The sequence below is a fragment of the Cavia porcellus genome, unplaced genomic scaffold (assembly GCF_034190915.1).
Source record: "Cavia porcellus strain 051 isolate PalLab524CR breed Dunkin Hartley unplaced genomic scaffold, mCavPor4.1 scaffold_6, whole genome shotgun sequence".
Lineage (NCBI taxonomy): Eukaryota > Metazoa > Chordata > Mammalia > Rodentia > Caviidae > Cavia > Cavia porcellus.
Window position 1 is genome coordinate 88122494 of NW_026947489.1, and position 20892 is coordinate 88143385.

General features: G+C 38.3%; 1 protein-coding gene across 1 annotated transcript in view; it reads left to right on the top strand.

Annotated features, from left to right (window-relative positions):
* Ca10 (carbonic anhydrase 10) overlaps window positions 1–20892 on the top strand; it is a 483004-nt gene that overhangs the window by 64756 nt on the left and 397356 nt on the right. Inside the window, exon 2 of the mRNA XM_023563809.2 lies at window positions 18277–18351. Within this exon, the coding sequence (XP_023419577.2) occupies window positions 18277–18351 (75 nt within the window). The remainder of the gene's footprint in view (window positions 1–18276; window positions 18352–20892) is intronic.

The following is a 20892-nucleotide window of genomic DNA, read 5'->3' on the forward strand; positions in this document are numbered from 1 at the left end:
TGCCTCCCTTTAGAAAATCATGATTACATGGTCCTGTGTGATGCAGAGGAAGATTTGTGGAACTGCAGAGCATTAACCTAACGATGGAAGAGCATTTACTTACTTTCCAAGCAAAATGTGGTCCAGAAAAATCTGACCAGGATAATGATAGCATTTTATTGACTGAACCCCATATAATCCTTAGTGTATTTTTCCTTTCTTGTACTTGACTTTTTTTTTCTGAAAGGGAAGATTGTTTTACCTTTCAGGAGCAGCATTTACCATGCTCGTGTGATAAAATTATATTTGTGTGTAAGGGCTGTTGCCTTCTTTTCATTTCTTGGTTTTATAACCCTATGCCTGTAAGCAACATTTATAACCTAAATAAGATGTTCTTGGCATTACCAGAAATTTTACAAAACTATTGCTTAAGGGGGAAAAAAGTGGTCATTTTCAAGTGCCTTTGCCTCTGTTGCTTCGAGATTAAGTTCTGAATGTGGTGTCAGACAAAGCCAACTAGCAGATCCCCATTTGCTCTTGCTTTTTTTATTTTTGATTGTCTGCCTTTGATTTATAAGTGAGCAGACTTTGAGGGTATCTCGCAGAGTGTTGGAGGAAGAAGAGGAGAGAAAAAAAGGCTCTTTCCATGACTTACAACTCTGAAACTTGAAAAACTGTTCTTCCGCTCTTGTTTTTCTAGTGAGAGCAAGCACACCCTATTCTAGGATCCCTAACTCACTTCCTAAGAGACAAAATCTAGCTGTTAGCTGATGTGTTGGGTGGAATTAGTGCAAATGCTATTAAAAAGCATTAAACTTTGCTAGACTACTAAATGATGCACTTAGGATTCCTGAAGTCAGATGTTCTGTTCAGTGGACAAATGTTCCCTTTTCATCTCTTATTTCAAAAACTTTTATATGTGGTTATGAAGAATAGCAACGTGGTACATAGAAGCCCTGAGTCACAGTGCAGACTTCTGCTCTTGGGTCTCTCAATGCTTTCACCATCAAGGTCTCAGTTTCCCCATCTGATAAACAAGGGAGAGGTAAACAAGATTTCCAGTCTTCGTTTTGCATCGCAAATTCACTATTTCGCTGAACACACTTGCCCATAGCTAGAAGATGATTAAATAGAGTTAAACATTTCTTTGTAAAGTAAATACATTTTGCTGCATTCCGTATCTAGCAAGGCCTACACTGCTGTGCAATATGTGGTCTGCATTTTCTTTGCCTCCTTTACGTCTGTATACATGTGTAAGAATAAGTTTTAGTCCATAAAGTATGGAGAAGAAAGAGTAGTATTTATACTTATGCCAGAAAAAACTTATAAGAGATCCCCCATCCTCACCCTCTTCAGGCTTGGTGATACAGAGTCATGTTGTAGTGAGCAGAGGCATAAGGTGGAAAGACCCAAACTAGAGAGTTGCATATCAATCTAGAAAAACAGTTTGGAATTTTACATGTACAAGAAATAAACTTTTCTACACCAATGTGATATTAGAGCTGTAATAACAGGTAGACTAGTATGATCAGTACCCATGTTATCTTAATTTATATATTGTATAAGCATTTACTTCAAATATATTCAAAACATGACTTTCTCATTGATCTGGGAGTTTCTGTGAAACAGGGACCCAGAGTAGGTATCAACTAGATGGAAGATATTTTAAATATTCTCTAGGTTGGATTTTATTGAATCATACTGATTTGGACTGAAATGAAATATAGAGAAAATAGTAGGAAATGTCAAAGATGATAAAGCTTTATTCCAGCTGGAATAATCATGGGAAGGTAGTCTCTGAACTACTTGAAGAATTAGTTTTACTTCGGATATGAAGTGAATAAGATTAATGTTCCAAGAAAAATAGATGATGACATGAATACATCATGGCACCCATAGCGTGGCACATAGAGCATAGAAAGCTCTGTCTGATTAGGATGCAGTCTTGCTCCACTCCTGACACATTTGTTTGGTGGCTTTCCCAGAAAAAGACAAACTCATGAAAAGGTAATTTAAGAAAACAATACAGGAGATAAGGTAAAATACGTAAGTAGTATAAGAGCATGGTAAAAGATGTCCTAAAAGAGACTGGATGGAAGAGGATTTGGGGGTTTGTCTGTTGTTTGAGGTTGGGGACTGAACACAGGTTTTCATATATTACCCAAGTGCTCTACTGTGGAAATACATCCCTACCACACACTGGGAGGTTAAAAAACAGGCTGCAGTGCACAGGTAGTTGAAGGCCTCACTGGGAACTTGCATATCATTGTCTAGCAAACAAGGAGCCATTGAAGGGTTATTGTGCAGTCTTAAATGATAGTCAGGGAATTTGAATGTTTCTCTGTGCATAATTGTAGATCACTAAACAGTTTTAAAGAACACAATGTAAGACATGAGTCGGATGTTGCTTTAACAGTGAAATCTTCATGTGAGATAGATGTAAAGAGAGCACCAGGAAGCAAGGTGACAAGGAGTCCAGTTAGATATTAGAAATATCCACTACAATGGTTATTTAATTATTGTGTGCCCATATGGAGGATCTGGAGCATAAACAGTGTAAACACTGTTTAGGAAAGAAGAAATTAGAACTATAACAAAAGTATGGTAAATCTCTAAATCCTATGGATATAGGAAGTATGGATCAGTTAAGATTAGTTTAAGCCATAATACAAAACTCTGAGTAACACAGAGCAGTGGTGGCAAACCTATGGCATATGAGTCATTTTTTTTTCTTTTAAGACAAAAGATGTTCATGTATGAGCTATTTTTTTCTAAACTAAAACCTCAGCATTCAGGGTTAATTGCAGTGTTATTACTTTGTGATAAATAAATGGGTTTTGGGTTGCAGTTTGGGCATTTTCTCTAAAATGTTCACCATCCCTGAAAAAGTTTATTTCTCTCTTTGTAAATTTAGGCAGTGCAGTGATAACTTCTATCTTGTTTTTAGAAATGAGGCTTTTACTTCACGGTTCAATACGGCTTCGTGAGGTCCAGAGATCACATCCACATTCCACCTTGCTACAAGGAGTGAAGAGAAGTTTATCAGTTCTCTTTAACACTTGCTGGAAGTCTGAACCCTTCTCTAACATCTTGTTTACTAGAACTTAGCTATATGCCTACATCGAGCTACAAAGGAGGAAGGGAAAGGTAGGCTTTATTCTGAGAAGTCATGTCCCTTAAAAAAACATGAGAGCTGTCTTAGCCATAAGAATAACAGACAAGTATAGTCATGGTGTTCTGGAAAATAACATTAGAATCATTTAATGGTCTTCAATGAACAATTCACATGAAGAATATCCATGCAAGTCATTTGCACTAAAGTAATAGCGAGACGGATGGAATGATCAGGTCTCCATTTAAAACTTACCAGAAAACTCAAGTTCCAGATTGCTTTCTCATTTTTCTTATTTTTCAATTTTTTTTACTTTAAAAATCAACACAGAAAGAAAGAATGGAAATGATGCAGAATTTCAAAAAAAAGTAGGAAATTAACTCTAGCTAATATATTGCATATTGTTATCTTAGAAGTAGTTGTTCAGGTTACAAGATTTAGGCATGAAAAAAAAGGATCAAACAATCCACCAATGACAGCACAGACTAACAGAGAGCAGTAGTATAGATGTCTGCCTTGTATATATATATACATACACACATGTATATATCTATATGCATGTAATCTTTTCCCTTCTTCCTTTTTCCTTTCTCCTATCCCAGATGTTCTTTCCTTTTGAGCACTTTCCTTCCCTTTCATTATCAAAATATCTACTGTACGTTTTTTCTTTGGTGTTAGCTGCTTATAGAATGGGTTCCTAGGTTGCCTTGTCTGGACAGTCCAGTCACGCTCACAATTCACTGGCTTCCTCACTTATAAGTATGTGATCACACATATTCAGCAGGAACTGTGTGAATAAATGCATAAAGCTATCCCGGCCTTTCCTTATCCATGCTCTTATATCCCACCATGGCTAATTGGTTCAGATATGGAACTTTGTCTGCTTTTCCATAGGTAGTGGATTTTCTCTGGACTTTTTCTCTGCAAAGGGTACAGAGTTCCTGTATGAGTCCTCTGAATCTGTTGTTCTTCTGCTGTAAGTCTCATGGTCTCAAATTTTCTTCAGTGATCCATCTGTGAGACATGTCCTCTGAAGTTCATTCCTTAACTCTTTCTCAATCAACAGGGTCTATCTTTCAAATGGCTCAGAATTTAGAGGGTAGAGTGTGTCCTCAACACTGGATTCTCATATTCATTCCCCCTCTCTGTGTTGGTTACTTTTATTTCATTACTGAGGCAAAATACCTGACATCTAAAGTTAAAGATAGAAAGGTTATTTAGCTCACAGTTTATGGAGGTTTCAGTGTGTTACCACCTGGCTCCAAGGCAGGGTGGCATGACTGAGGGGCAGCAATTCAAGACAGCACAAGACAACAGGGGCAACAAGAGCAAAAACGGGCAGATGGAAAAGCCTCTTTTCCTACCTTATACTGTGTAAAGGCTACTCAGCCTCGGGTAAGTGTAGCACTCACACCATCTCCCTGCCCTTGTCTTACATAGGCAAGGAATGTTTATAAAGTGAGGACCCTGGCTCGTTGGAGAGTCACTTAGTTAGACTTCTAACCTTCTCAAATTGACACAGGAGACGAGAGCACATCCTCTACCTCCGAGGTTGTAGAACTGCTCAGTTACTTAGCTATGCTTGTAGACTTTGCAAGTTGACGCAGTCAGTCCTTTCAACATTCCTTCTAGTGTTTATTTCCATGTTTCAGATAAAGATATTGATGTGTTTGGGATTTTCAAATATCATTTTTATATGTTTTTTTATTTTAATGAACATTCAAATGAAATAATTTGCTACAATTTATACCAAGTTTGCATTCAGCTTCAGGTTGCTATCTTTAATTTTATTTTTCATTATTTCATGCTGTCTATCAAAAGAGGCCAATAATTACACTTGATTTAACTCTTTCCACTTGGTTTAGCATTGCTGAGTTCAAGTTTTTGAAAAAGCTGCAAGGAAATGTTAGGCTCATTCAGATGCACTAGCTGTGATCAAAAGTTTTGTATGACATGCTATTAACCCCTCCATTGACTGAGTCATTGATTTTAGGAATTATCAATAGCTTTTCTCAGCTGTGGTTTTGAGATGGGTTTATTATCAGTACCTTTTAAAATTTTTGAGTGTAGCACACACACATTCTCCTTATCACTGTGATTTATAGGAGACTGAACTTGATTTACTTAATCACTGTGATTTATAGGAAAAGTGAACTTAGGCATAGACTGGAACTCTTAAGTCAGAAGTTTCATCCATCTGTTTAAAACATTAACAGACTCTACTACCAAATTGAGTGGTAATATTTATGGAGAATACACCCAGGCTTGATTCCAAGATGATAAATAGTAGTAAAAATGTGGAATATGAAACACGACTTGATTAATGAAATGTTCATCTCATGAATTTTTGACAGAAACAATCATCCATTAGACTAGTAATGCTTTTGATTAGTGGCTTATATATCCGAAGCAAAAATTACTTTTAAATGGATTAGCATTACTCCATCATTATTTATTTGTTTTGAAGAAATCCCACAACTTTCTTTTAGAAATAAAAGAGAAGCACTTACTTTACTGTAACAATGCAAATTGTTACATCATCTTTTAAAAAGTACGATGCAGAGATTTATCAGATACACTTATGCCTCTTGACCTTTACTTTAGCATCAGGGCTTTAAACAAAGATTCTAACAAAAGGTCCAGTTATCAGTGAAACTTGAAGTTTCAAAAGTTCATTATAGTAACCATCCAACTGATCATCCTATGGGAGGGAAATAATTGGTAAATGGTGTCATCTGTACTGAAAGAACTGTATGTGCACAGAATCATTTGTAGCAAAACAATCTCCCGTGGAGACCATAATGTTAAGTGAAATAAATCAGACCCACAAGCTTAAATACCACATGGTTTCTCTTATATGAGAAACTCAAAGTATAAGTTAATATAAAAATAAAAATAGATACAAGGAAATAGGGAGACGTAGCTCTTCCAGGAAGACAATGAAGAGTTGGAGGAAAGGGAGAGACAGGGAGAGAAAGGGATGAAAAGCAGAATTCAACTGTGCAGTGCACATGTACTAACCCCACACGAAGTGTAATTATGATGCAATATAAGCATGTACTAGTAAGAAAAATAAAAACAGGACAGAAAGAATAGGACAGTATCTCAAAAAGTGTTTGCTAAAAGAAACAAAAATAAAATTATAGCTACACTCATAATTAAATAGATTACAGATAATCATTTCATTCAGTTTCCATTGTGTCCCACTAGTATCATTTGACTTACATACTTCCAAAATTCTAAGCTGACAGGCATGAGGTCATGAGTTCGATTCTTGGTACCAAAAAAATTCTAAGGACTGTTTATCCTGAGAATTGATTCAGAGAGAAAGTGGAGAGGAGTCTAAGGGTGGATGTTCCCATAGGACATGTGAAGTGGAGTTTTACATCTTTCCATCTTACTTTTATTAAACAAATATTTAGTGGAAACTGGTGCATCTATTATATCTGTCATGTTGTATTATAGTTTTGTTGGCCTACAAACAGGCTAATAAGAGAAAAAACAAATTAAATATATTGAAAGAACTGTAGCTACGTCATCTAAACATAATGTGGGAAGCCTCTAAGGGATCCTAGAAATGGAAATAAGGCCTTATGTTAAAAACATAGGAAATAGGAATGAAGTGTGGATTTAAGTTAATAATAGTGTATCAGTATTGGCTCATTAAGTGTGACATTTGCATCATGCTAATGTGTCAATAATAGGAAGCCCATGTATGGAAAATAGATGGAAACTCTGCACTGACTTTGTAATTTTTCTATAAAAATTTTAAGTAAAATATGTGTATATACACACAGAGATAAACAAAGACAATAAAACAGGAAGTGAGAAAAAGAGAAGTAAAGAATAAGAAATGATACAAGAAATGGTGTCAGATTATTTTTCTCCTTTTTTATTAATAATGTTTTCAGGATGTGATGATTACAATTGTGAGGAGTTGGGAAATGAGCATAATACATTTTAATTCTTTTTTCTCTTTTTTAAATCCCCTCTCTTTCCTCTCTCTCCTTGCTTTTCCAATTTGCAAAAGTTCTGTTTTCATTTTTCTCTTCAGTTCAATTATTTTTTATTCCCTTTCACTCCCTTGAATCTCTTGTTCTCCCATCCCTTTGGAAAATATCTCTCTATCTCCTGTTTACCTATTTTCCATTCCATTCTCCACTCTTATTGGCCTCTATCTTATAATTGCATTTTGATTCTGATTTTACCCCCTCGATTCAACCCCTAAATATTGAATATATGAGAGCTATATTCTGAGTCTCTTTTGTTTTCTCTACACTTGTTTACATTCTACTCGGTGACTTCTTCTAAATTCATGGTTTTATATATCACCCATGCATCAAAGAGCCATAAATGCTTATCTCATCATGGCTTCTCCTCAGAACCTGTTTGGTGTCCACTGTGTACTCCTTTCCACGTGCATGTTCATTGCCATTTCAAATAGAACTCTTAGCTGCATTGTCTGCTTCAAAGTCACCTCCCCAGTCTTTAGTCATGGTAACAACCACCAACACCAGTCACCTAGGTAAAAAGGTAAAGGTTACCTTTGAGACAAGACCTTTCACTTCATTGTCACTTGCCACCGTGTCATCTGGTCTAGGAGCATATCTTACTTACACTTCCTCTAAAACAATGATCCCCACTTTTTGGCACTGTGTGCCAGTTTAATTGAAGGCACTTTCTCCCCATCCTTGGGGGCAGGGAATGGCTCAACCGCATTACCTGTGTTGTACACTTTACTATTATTGCATCGTAATATGTAATGGTGAACATACAGCTCACCACAATGTAGAATTAGGGGAAAATCTGAGCTTGCTTTCTTGCAACTAAATGGTCCCAATAGGGTGATAGGAGACAGTGACACTGAAAATATTTTGCATATCTGATTTCTTCATAATCTGTTCTTGTTTGCTGTCACTACAGAGAACTCTACTTCCCAAGGATGAGATGTCGAAAAGCAATTATTTCAGTGTTTTTGTGGCAGTCAGGATGCTCCACCTTGTCTTTAGTACACAATGTATGGAAATTGAAATTGTCTCAAACACCTTTTAAGGCCAACTTTAACAGTTGATCCTCTTCTAGTGTGGACAAAGTCAGTGCATTTGGCTTATTCACAAACGTGTAGCAGATCCATTCAACTCAGTTTAGAGATCTTATATGATTGTGAAGTAGCACTTCAATTATTTTTGAAAACTGATATAGATGAACATGCACCAGCTGGGAGAAAGAAGCCATAGCTCAGTCTCCTTCAAAATGTATACTAATATGTGAAATATCTCAGTAATCCCAATGCTCACTCGTTACTCACATAATCCCAGTTTGGCTTTGAATACAGTCACTTTAACTACCTATTTGAACACAGTTGTCATTCTACCCTAAAGTGACAGCTTGAGTTCATTGGGCAGGTTGAATATCTCACCCACACAATCAAGCTTTGTGATCCATTCTGTGTGTCACTGAAATGTGCTTCTAGTAGTACCTGTTTTTCTAAAAGAAATCTCTGAAGCAGCTCTTGTAGCTCAAAAATTTATCTTTAGAAAGCTATGATCTATGTATAAAAAAGATATGTGCTTTGTGTCCATCTCCTCACAGAGCTGGGCAAGCAGATGGACATTTAAGGCATGGACTTTAATGTAGTTCATAATTTTAATCATAGCCTTCAAAATGTGAATTTCAATGATAATTTTGACTAGCCATCATTTATGTATGAATAACACAGTGTGTAGGCTCACATTTGAAATTTCCTCTTTGACTCAAGTTGTAAAACCAGAAAACCCTCCAGTTATGGTAGCCACTTCACTCATGCATATAAAATGATGATTTCAACTTTCCTAATAGGTAATTATTCAAAGACTTGAATAGTTCTACAGCTGTGGTGTTGGTTGGCAAAAAAAGAGAGCATATAACATATTCCCTGCACATGCTCCTGAAAAAATACATCACACAAAAGAAGCGTTGTAAACATTAGTGAACTCACCTGTAATATTTTTCACTCACTTTTATTATCACTATCTCAAGGAATTACCAAAAACCCTGAGACAAGTGTGTAGTACAGGGAAGAGGTAGGGAGGAAAGCAATCAATAAAATAACAAGAAGGCCATATTTGGACTAAAATAGGTGTAAGATTCTGACATAAAGCCTGTTACTAAATTCAGGTGTACAATTGAAGTACATCAATGTACTTGCCATGATAAAGCCTGACACCAGATGTAGCTTCATCCTCAATTGCCACTCATGGATAGGTTTTTCATATGTATCTATAAGCAGTTGGCTTATAGATGTGAAGTCAAACCTGTGTAATAATGTTAATCAGTATTTGCAGCTACCTCCCAGTACCAGCGTCACTACCTCAGATCCACCTCAGATCTTCAGGTATTATAACCCTAAGCCCTCACTTGTGCAGTTCACAGGAAGATTCATGCTCCTATGAGAATCTAATATTCTCCACTGGTCTGACAGGAGGTGCAGCTGAGGTGGTGATGCAAGCAATGGGGAAAATCTGTAAATAGAAATAAAATGTCACTTGCTTGCCTATCACTTGGCTCTTGCTATGTAATCTGGTTTCTAACAGGTCACACACATGTACTAGTCCACAGATCAGGATTTGGGGAACCCCTAATAAATGTTGTTCAGTCTTCATTAACACCACCAACATTGAAGCTGCCATCATCTTTCTGCTGGTGGCTACCTGCATTATCAGGTCTCAATTAGCACTTCTGTCCTCTTGCATGGTCTGTGGGTCACACATCTTTCCCACTTTCATATTTCTGGAAAAAGCCAAGCCCCTTCTTACCTACCTAGCATCTTTGAAACTATTTGAAATACTGTCACTGTTGTCTGTCCTGAGTCTAGATATTTTTGACATTTACATTTCTGATTGTGTCACAATCTCAATACCTTCAGTGTCAACAATTTAATGCATCTTTCTTTTCACTTTCTATTACCTTGATTTCTCCAAGTACACTGAAGTTTATTTCCTGCATCAAATATTTTCCTTGTGTTTTAATTCTAAGCTGCTTTGTATCTGTCTCCTTCTTTAGGATGTAACTTCTTGAAAAACACAAACTTTGTTCCTGTCCTCAGAGCTTAGAACACTACCCAAAAATCACAAGTCTTCAGTAAATGCTGGAGTAATGAGAGTGGCAGAAGAGGAAGAGACACCACTCCTCTATTTCTTAAAATTTAGAAAAGTGAGATTACAGTAGGTCTGAAATGATTAACAGAAGTTTCTTGAAAAGAATGCAAATTAGTGAAACTGGGAAATGACTAAGATACATCAAGAGGCAGTAAAAAAAGAGGCAATTCCAGAAAGAGAAAATAACCCAAGCTGTGAAAGAGTAATAAATGTGCAATATGTGAGGACCCTGGGCAGATAACAAATTTTCAAAGTTTGAAAAATTATGAGAAATTAGATTGCAACATGTGGCACATCCAAATTTCAGAAATTTTAGATTACCACGGTACTAATGAGTCATGTGCCAACTATAGTTACTTACCTGGGAGCCTCTTAACCATGATCTTATGCTAAGCTTTGAAGGTGAAGTAAGCAGGCTGCCTTCTGCCAATCTTCTAAGTATAATTTTGACATCAGCTTACTTGAGTCTTATCCAAAATGCAAGGTAATTCCAGATTACCCATCTTTTCTGCTTGGAGAAATCACTTTGTCATACACTCTGTCCAATCCTTGATGAGGGTTCTGTTCAAATTTTATGATAAGGGTGGGTCACATAAGATGAAGGGACAGAAATGAGTTTCATCCTTGTCTTGTCAATTTAGGAAAAGAGTGGCAAAGATATAAACAGTCTCAGGTATGGAATTTTCCCACTTTAGCTTTTTAAATGAAACATTGCATGGAATAAAAGTGGATTTGCCGTGACTCTTGATTTCCCCAGGCAGGTTGTCAGCTCCTGGTGCTTCTCCATCTGTCAAGCAGGGTGTCTCTATCAACTGACTTGAAAATACTTTTGAACACATTTGCACTGACCACAAACACAGGCATCACACCAACCATTCTTTGGATGTAGAGTAAAACCTCCAAGGACTGTGAAAGCTGAACTCCAAGTCAGTATGGCAGACAGCTTCGCTGTAGCGTTATTCATGAATTTACTTAAATTTTACCGGACATTTGTATATTAGGCTTTGCATAAATAATGGTATTTTTAAATGAGGGTACTCTGTGCCGTTAGGATGGTTAGAATTTAATCCGAAAGAGTGATATAGAAACATAAAATGTGGGTCACTATCTAAATGCTAAAAACATGGGCGAGCACATAATCTTGAGTCTGCACAGAGAAAAGACCTAGCAAGCTATGTAAAAACCAAGCACCCTGGGAAGGGCATTATCCCCGGCAGTCCAGTAGGTGCCATGCTGTGCACTGGGGCCATCACTATGTTTCCTGTGGTGACCCCAGCTCTTCTCACCACTCCTGCAGAGCATTTAGGAGGCCATTGAATGGAAAACCACGAAGTCCTGGGGATATGGTTCTTTGCACCATGTATCAAGGTTAAGATTTTTCTTTTGCCTTCAAACATCTGGTTTTCTCCTACTCAGTAGGTGCAGTGATTTCTTTAAGTTAACTCTTACAGAAAAGGAAACTAATTTCTTAAGGCCACAACTGTCCAGAGGTCTTACTACCGTGCTAAAACCAAGCAGTCGTATCAATGAATGAATGCCTTGTGCATGTATTTGGTTCCCTTTCTCCTCGTCAAGGGCCATCCAACACAGGTGTCATTGTACTGACCTGGAGCTTGGGAAACTGTTTTTGCAACGTGTGCGCTTAAGATGCTTAGTACTTAGTATGTTTTAACCAAAAAGTGAAGTTTTGATTAAAGCAGCCTCCTTTCCTCCATTGATTCCTTTGTCAGGACCCCTTTGTTGCCCTTTTATCCCAATACCAAAGATTGAGCCCAGGGTCTTCCCACTGAACTACATTCCCACTCTTTTAATTGTATTATTATTATTTTAAGAAAGGGTCTCCGAATCGCTCAGGTGCCCCGGTTAGGTTTGAACTCATGATCCTCCCACCTCAGCCTCCCAGAGTGCTGGTACTATAGCCACAGGCCACCACCATCCTGGATCCTCTCTTCACTCTTACACCACTTCCTTCCCCACTACCCCTGTGCTGTGTTCTCGGGGGTTGCTCTTGAGTTTTGTCATATAGATTCTGCATGGAAGTATTTTACAGTTGTGTTTTAGCTGAGCCCTGTTAAGTTGCTCCCTCTCTGTAATTAACGGTAAACATTGGAGAGTGAAGGTTGAAATGAGGAAGAATTGTAAAATTCAATCTCAAAATGGCATGAAGACATTCATATGTGAAAATAAAATTACTAACTAGGAAACAGGTAAAAATCTAGAAATATCTAGAAATATGCTTATACACCTGTGAGAAGAATAGACAGAGTTCAAGAAATCACTCAGACCCCTTTTGACTAGTTTGGAAAACTCAGAACTGTGAGACATTTTTAGATAAGACTCTTCAACTTTGGTGGCTTTGCCTGATCTAAACCAGGTGGCCGAGGAGACATTTAGTCTGATGTCCCGGTGTTCAGGAATTCTTCAGAAGCTTTAGTATGACACTGATTTCTGCAATGCAATTGCTCAGCTATCATATACACACATCCCAACATTCTTTATGATTTTCCCCAAGTAGCTCACTTCCGGGCATGTGCATAGGAAGCAGAGCTATGTAACAAAAACTCTTTCTAGGTCTAAAGCAGGAGTCTTCCCCAGGCTGCAGACCAAATTCAGTCTTCAGTCTGTTTTTGTAAATAAAAATCACTTTGGCACAGGCCACGCCCATCACTTATGGTGCATGTGGTGTTTTTGTACCACAACGGCAAAGCCAAGCAGCTGGCACAAAGGTGGCATGGCTTGCAAAGCCTAAAATGTTTAGCTTCCAGTCTTTTACACAAAAGTTTGCTGACTCCTGCCGTAAGAACTCATCTGTTTTATCAGTGTCCTCCCTTCTTTGTGCCCCAGTTTTCTCAACTGCACAAAAAGAGATTAGAGCCATGAACCCACACCTCTTCCAAAATCCTGAGTTTCTGAGTTTTCTTCTGAGGCCCCCAAGCTCCCCAGCTGCCACAGGACAAAGGAGGGTAATATTGAAATGTTTTCTCTTCCTAAGGATATCCCCTCAGCTGACAGCAATGACAGCTCTTATTTTCCATGCAAGTTTTTGATTAGACATCTGGATTTTTTCCCCCGGGGGGCTGGTTGCACGTTAAATAAAGAAATTCCAATACCTAGGCAAAGTGAAGCAGAAAATGCTATAGAAACTTAGGCCGCTCTCTGTTCACCTGGTTGCTCTCAGGAATTCTCAGTCAGCTCTGTAGTCACTGGAAATCAGATGTAAACAACAACAGAATAACTGGAGGACCTGACGGAAGGCATTACACTTGGAGGCTTGCATCTTACATGCTCCATCTGAATCAGCCTCTTATAGCACTGTGACAGAACTTTAAAGAAGGTATCTTTTAAATGTGCTATCCTGTCTCTCTAAATGCCAAACAGTATGAATCCAGACTGGGCAGCCAGGGACACTGGGAATCATAATACATAAAACGCCTTCATTTCCTTCCATGTGAGCCTACAGCTTGCATAGCTTGTAATTGGTAGACATCAGATGAGCTTTTCTCAGGCTGACTGATCATTGGAGTGTGAATTTGGTCCTTCACAATGCACAAAGAAAGATAGCGGGTGCCCTGCAGTTTTACCCTTACAATGGACTTTGTTCAGATGGCCTGATTGTCTAGTCATCTGCTAAAATCTTATGTCATTCCACTTGTTAATGTGAACACTAAGCAACCACTGGCAATGACAAAAGTGAAAAGTTTTCCAACTTGCTGTGTGATTAGAAGCTTTCAGAGATCTATTTTTCCAGTTGCAACACTTTTAATTATCCAGAGTTTGCTGCTGCTGCTGCTACTGCTTCAGCTTCTTCCTCTTCCTCTTCCTCTTCCTCTTCCTCTTACTCTCTTTTTCTTTCTCCTTCTCCTTCTCCTCCTACTCTTCCTCCTCCTCTTCTACCTCCTCCTCTTCCTTCTTCTTCTTCCTTTTAAATGGTGTCTCTTAAACTGATGTTTGGCCAGACTGATACATCTTCCATGTTGAGTGTGTGTGTGGTTGTGTGTGTGTACGTGTGCATACTCACACAGGTGTCTGGCTGTGCATGTGCCTATGTAAAAGAGAAAGAATATAAATGTATTTACAAATCTGAAAAGCTATTCATTTTACTCAAGATTTTATTACAGTCAGCTCTCCCTTGTTGACCTCCTAATGCCAGTTTTGTCTCCATTCTCTTGTTTGCTCACTGCCTCACCCTTCGCACTTATTCTTACATACATGTTTTATTGTAAATGTTCCTGGGGGATATTTTGGAAAGCAGTTAGGCCTCTTGACATTGTTATAATGAAACAGATTACAATTAGGACCAACTAAAGAGGACAGAGATGCTGTGTGCTCTGCAATATAATAAAACAGCTAGAAAAGATGATAAATCATTCTGTGTCCCAGCAAACATTCAAGTGAGTGAAAAACTGTTTTACTTATCTGAACCTACAAGCTGTACTCTGAATATGAACATGAAGCATCACTTACAAGGTTTTAATACTCCCCGTTCTTCAGCGATCCCACTGCATAAATCAAGAGGAAGCTGTGTTTTATTTTGTTCTGAACTTTGACAACAGTTGCTTGTTGTTTGGGAAAATCACACCATTGAGAGTGAAACTAAATACTAGTCACTGATTTCAAAATCTCCAGGATAATACAAAGGTGCTATTTGTATCTGTTTTAATCAAACTTCTGACTTTTTCATTTAACTTTCTACTGCACCGTGTACACTAACGTGTCAATAGACATATTTTATTGTAAATTGTGTTCCTTACGTCTCTCCTTTATATTCTGGTTAGAGCATTACATTCACTACATCAGTCTTTTCTTGCTGAAATTGCATCTAAATTAGCAGTCAATAATTTTTTCTTCAACAAAGAAAGAACCACAGAGGAAACATTTTAAGTTCTGCAGACCAAATGGTTTTGACTCTGCTTTTGTCAAGTGAAGCCGTCTATAGGAAATCTAGTTTTTAAATGGGCAGATAACCAACAGAAAATTTTATTTTTAGGGCCCAGCTGTAATCTTGCCACTCTGGAAGGCTGAGGTAGGATAATAACAAGTCCAAGCCCAGAACAGGCAACTTAGCAAGAACCTGCCTAAAAATCAAAAGATTAGAATGTAGCTTAATGTAAAGACAATGGGTTCAAAATGCAGTAAGGAAAAAAAAAAAACAAAAAAACTGTGCACCTGAAAATTTGAATTTCACATAAATTTTAAGTCGCAGGATATTCTTTTTCTTTGTTTTTTTTTCCCCCAGCATTTCAAAACATAAAATTCTTCCTAGCGCTTAGGCTAAGTACAACTAGGTGATGGACCATATTTGGTTAGACCAGGTACTAATTTACTAATCTCTGTCTTAGCGTATCATGGTCAAGTTTCACACACTGAAATGTATTATTTTAAATTTCATTTATTTGTCCTTTAAATTCCAGTGAATGCACTATGTTGAGTTTTGAAATGACATTTGTAAATGCTATAACCAATGCTTATTAAGCAATTTGGCAAAAGATTTTTTGGCATTATTGTGCATCAGTACTTAATAAGAAAGAACAGAAGGCTCTAAGAATAGAGCTAAAGCTGTATTTATAGTCGACTTAGTTCAGTGACAGGCAGCAATCCTGTTTGGTTAAAATTGGGTGGGTTTTGATAAAACTGTGAAATTTCTTGATCAGGAAAATGAACCCTGATGTCTCTGTAACACACACATCTTGCCGGTTGAATGCTTTTGGGCTGTGGAGCTGCACCTCTATCGAGGCAGGACCATGCTCCATGAGTAGCAGAGTTGGTCTCAAGTTTAGTTCAGTGAAAGATCAGCATTTGGTTTTGATTAGTGTTATTTTGGGTAGGTTGTACTGTCTGAGAATCTAACCCAAATTGGATTGAGCATTAAAGAGTGTTTCAGAAGACAGCCCTTAGATCTAAATGCACCATGCCACCTCCGAGCCCAGGAATTTCTAAGCCTTGTCACCTCTTGCTCCCAGGACCACGACCCTCTGGTGAGCTCAGCAGGAAGAGAACCAAAGTGAGTCATGCAGTGTCAAAGCCCACAGAAAATCTTCCACACCTGTTGTGAACTCTAGTTGATTTCATTCAACTCCAGAGAGATGTCTTTCCTTCAGTCACTTGTCAAACCTTGCGACCACATATTCCTTGATCTAGTTTCTCATCTGGGCCAGATCTAAATGGCTCCTGACTTTCAAATCTCCATGTCTTTCTCTATGACTATAAATTCCCAGAGTCTCAGCTCCCTGGTTGGACAAAACTTTTCCAGGTTCTGTTTTGAGGTCATTTCCCTCTTTGCCTGCTGCCCCGGAGGATATGCACCGGCTTTCACTGTCTCAGGGCCTCTCTCAAGGGCAGCAGAAATGTCTCAGCTCTCTCCACACAACATGGGAAGTTGGAATATTCAGAAGCCCATTGTATTTTAATACATCTATTGCCTGGATTTGTGTTGTGCACCTTGAAAGCTTCCAGCTTTCCAGACAGAGACTTACCTAGGTTTTTGATTCATCTCCTACTTTGAAGTCCCCTAACCCAGTTTTCAGTACCAAGAGTGAACTTCCTTTTCAGTCATTTTGTGTCACAAACTTTCTTCAACAACATAGTTGCAAGCAAAGGGGGTTTTAGTGTCATTGACTGAAAAAGCATCTTCTGGGCACCAAGATACTGGAGCTAAGCAGTGCATGCTCACCTGGAAGCAAAGGGAATTTAGCAAAGTCTTTCCCTACACAACTCCTTACCATCAAGCTATCATCTTGTGACCATTCACTAATCCAGAATGACTAGTTTTCTGTCTGGGACTTTGAAAGGAAAGCTTTAAAAAGGTCTTAAAGAACTAAATTAAATGAAGGTGTATTAGTCAGCTTCCCACTGCTGAGGTATAGTACCTGACATCCACATCTTGGAGAAATTAAGTTTATTCCAACTCATAGTCTCAAGTGATTCAGAGCATGGTCAGCAGGTTCTAAGGCCGGAGTGCCATGGCAGAGGGTATGGTGGAACAAAATTTCTTAGCTTATGGAGGCCAGGAATCACACATCCAGGAGTGTGCTTTACTAATCTGCTAGGTATTTCTTAATCCAATGAAGTTGTCATATCAGAAGTAATGGGCAAAGAAGAGTTAAATGAGCTATATGCATACCAAATTACAAGCATTGTTGAATCTACCTTTCTTTTCCCCAATTCTGAAAACACAACTATGAGTGCAGCTTAATTAATGAAGGCATAAACACAATTTTGTGTCATTTATACTTTGCTGTATATATCCAACTAAATTAAAGTGTTATCTTGAAGTCATGCCTGTATGACCTCAGAGATGTCTATGATATTTCACAATTTCTTGAGTCCTCTACCCCTGATTCATATGATAGTCAAAGGTCCCACTATGCTTATTTATCCTTATTTTTATTCTTCTGGGACCAGAAGAAAGGTGCACCTCTCAGCCTTACAGCTTAGCTCCTTCAGCAAACTCCCAGGGTCTCTAAATACAAGGACTGTGCGTCTGTTCAGGGTTCACACTTGGTAATCTACCTTTTCTTTTCAAATCCAGCAGGATGTGTGGGTGTGTGCATGTGAGCATGTGTGAGTGTGTACGTGTGTGTACGTGTGTGTTGCAAATAAGAAAAGATAGAAAGTAGCAAAGGAATTATATATATGATGACTATATCTCTCGCTCTCATCAAAGTACCCAAATGCTTTTTCTTTTACATTACTGGGATTAACTCTAGGAACTTTGCACAAACTACACCCCAAGTCCCTTTTAATTTTTATTTATTATTTTGAGACAGAATCTTTCTAAGTTGTTTAGTTGTGCAGGCTGGGTTTGAACTTGGAATCTTCCATACCTCAGCCTCCCAGTTCTGGGATCATAGCCAAGTACTTTTAATAAAAACTTATGATAATGTATTTACATAATAATTGTTCTATTAGAAAAAGGAGGATTACAGACATAGAATGGCTTTGGGGGAGAAAATTACTATTGTGTAGCTATTTACTCTTCATGCTTAGACAGCCAGGACACAGTGCTTCTGACAATCATCTTATCCCTTTTCTCTTTTGCTCTTCATTTAGCTCAACAGAATTCACCAAAAATCCATGAAGGCTGGTGGGCCTACAAGGAGGTGGTCCAGGGAAGCTTCGTTCCAGGTAAACACACATTTCTTATTATTCACTTTATTTTTATAAAATAATTTTGTCCTTAAATATATTTAAGAGGATGTAAATGCTAACTAGCCTGATTTGATCATGATGTACTGTATATATATTTGACTCATCCCATTACGCCCCATAAAATGCTTTAATTAATATAAAAATTCATATAAAATTCATTTTGATGAAAGATAATGTGATGTCTGGATGCTGAACTTGCTGTGTGGTGTGAGCTGCAAGTTCACAGTTGTAAAAGGCAGTGTAATCTAATGTGTCAAGTGAATACTCCACCAAGAGGATTTTTTTTAAGTGAATGCTAACTTAACTAGAATGTGTTTTTTCCCACCTAATCTGGCAATATCCAGGCCCTTCCATGCGCAGGAGATGGTGTCAGGGAGAGAGAAGGAAAGCGTGAGTGAGGACCAAAGCTCTACCTGCTGGCATTTGGGTCAATGAGGAAGGACTGTATGTTAACACTGACAAAAGAGGAAATATGGAAAAACTAAGCATGGTGGTGAAACTTGCCGGGATGCCTGCTGTCACTGACATCACTTCAGCAGCATCCATGGTCGGGACTTGGAAGATCAGGCCAAGCACCAGCTAAAAATACCAGAGGAAGTGGACACTGCCAGCATGGGGTCAGAGGATGGAGAACCACGATCAGGATGTAGCTTTAACTTAGAAGCAAGGTCGGGCTTTGTCATCTCACTCTCTTGCCCTCACTTCAGCCCTTTTTATTCTGCAGCTTTCACATCTGAGGGGGGAAAGAGTCAAGGTAAAGAGAAGATGGAAAGAAGGCTGGAGAGACTTCAAGTCTTTTCGCTGATTAGACTGTGAAGGGCAGAAAGCAGGCTGCCGAGAGGAGTCCATGTGGGGACCCCACTCAGGCACTGAGAACAGAGGGCCAGTGTCATGGCTAGTGTGTGCCATTGGTGGCAGTAGACAGAGCAGGGACCTGGTTCACCTGCATCATTGGGGGTTGTTATGTTTTTGTTTTTCCTTGTTTTCCTCTTGAGTCCATTGCATGAGTTGTTCACAGCTCAGCAAGTTACCAAACCCCTCTGAGCAACTCTTCTCATTTGTTTTCAGGCAATAATAAGTATTCTTAGAACTTTGCCACAGGAGGAAGACAGATCTGTGAGGCAAGGTGGCCAGAAAAAAGGCACCTGGCTGCCAAATAGCCTGAGAGATCAACATCATTACCTGGATAAATTTACTATCAGGTCTTTGGGACTGTGTACACAGAAACTGGATCAGATTAATTCACCCGGAGATGACCAGGTTTATAAATAATAATCTTAAAGTAATTCAATTGACCAAACCTTATTTATATGGAATTACATGGATACGTGGCATTTGATATTATAATTGGGGAATCTTTTTATATGTTTTCCCTCTGCTTTGCATGTGCAAGATGTCCTAGAGATGACACTCCTAATTATACTATGGTACCTTGTGAGTGTAGAATTAGAGCCCTGAAATGAATTCACTCCAGGTTATTGTAAGTCTCCCGAAGTTAACCATTATTCCTACAGAGAACATTCTTTTATAATGACCAAAACACCCATAAATAGTTACTAATGATCAATGTAAGATTTTACTTCTCTTCCCCACATTTTTTGATGGTTTTCCTTTGTCATCATTCTTTCTTTATAAATATATGTTCTATTCTGAGCTGGCTGTTGCCCTAGACAACCATAGAACATAATTTTTACCTTTCTTTCTAATGTTATGTGTAAGAGTTTAAGTTTCCCTTGTTTTCAGCTAAGTCCGTTTGGAACAACATTTGTGAATCAGTTACTTCGGCAGAGTTTATACTGTATAAAAACTTGTGAGCTCTAAAGTAAAAGCAATCGAAAGATTAAATTGTCTTGAGACTATCCCATTGTGATGAGTTCAGCCATATTCATGAAACATTTACAAAGTACAGAGTACCATGTCGGGCCAATAAAGGGACAATTGATCCATGATTCTTATTCAAAGTGAACCCACAACCTAAAGAACAAGATACACTGTGAACACAAAACTCAGGATATCCAGGGCTCCAACAGGGTTGATACATGTTGTCATCACTCATTCTGTCAAATACCCACAGTCACGGGTCAAACCCATTTGATCAAACATGTCTAGATGTTGCCATGAGTATTTTTTCTTAGACAAGCTACTATTACATCAGTAGACTTTGAGTAAAGCAAATTGCCCTCCACAGTGTGAGTGGACCTCAGTTAATAAGTTGAAAACCTTAAGAGAAAAAAATCTGAAATCCTCTAAGGAAGAAGTAATTCTATATTCATAAATCTTTGGATTCAAAAGGGAATATCAACTCTTCTCAAGGCTTTTATCCTGCCATACTGTCCTGCAGATTTTGGATTTATGGTCTCCAAAACAAATGGGCCAATTCCTTAAATCTCTATCTCTGTCTCTCTCTCTGTCTCTCTCTCTCTCTCTGTCTCTCTCTGTCTCTCTCTCTCTCTCTCTCTCTCTCTCTCTCTCTCTCTGTCCTCTCTCTTCCCTCCCTCTCTCCTCTCCCCTTTCTTT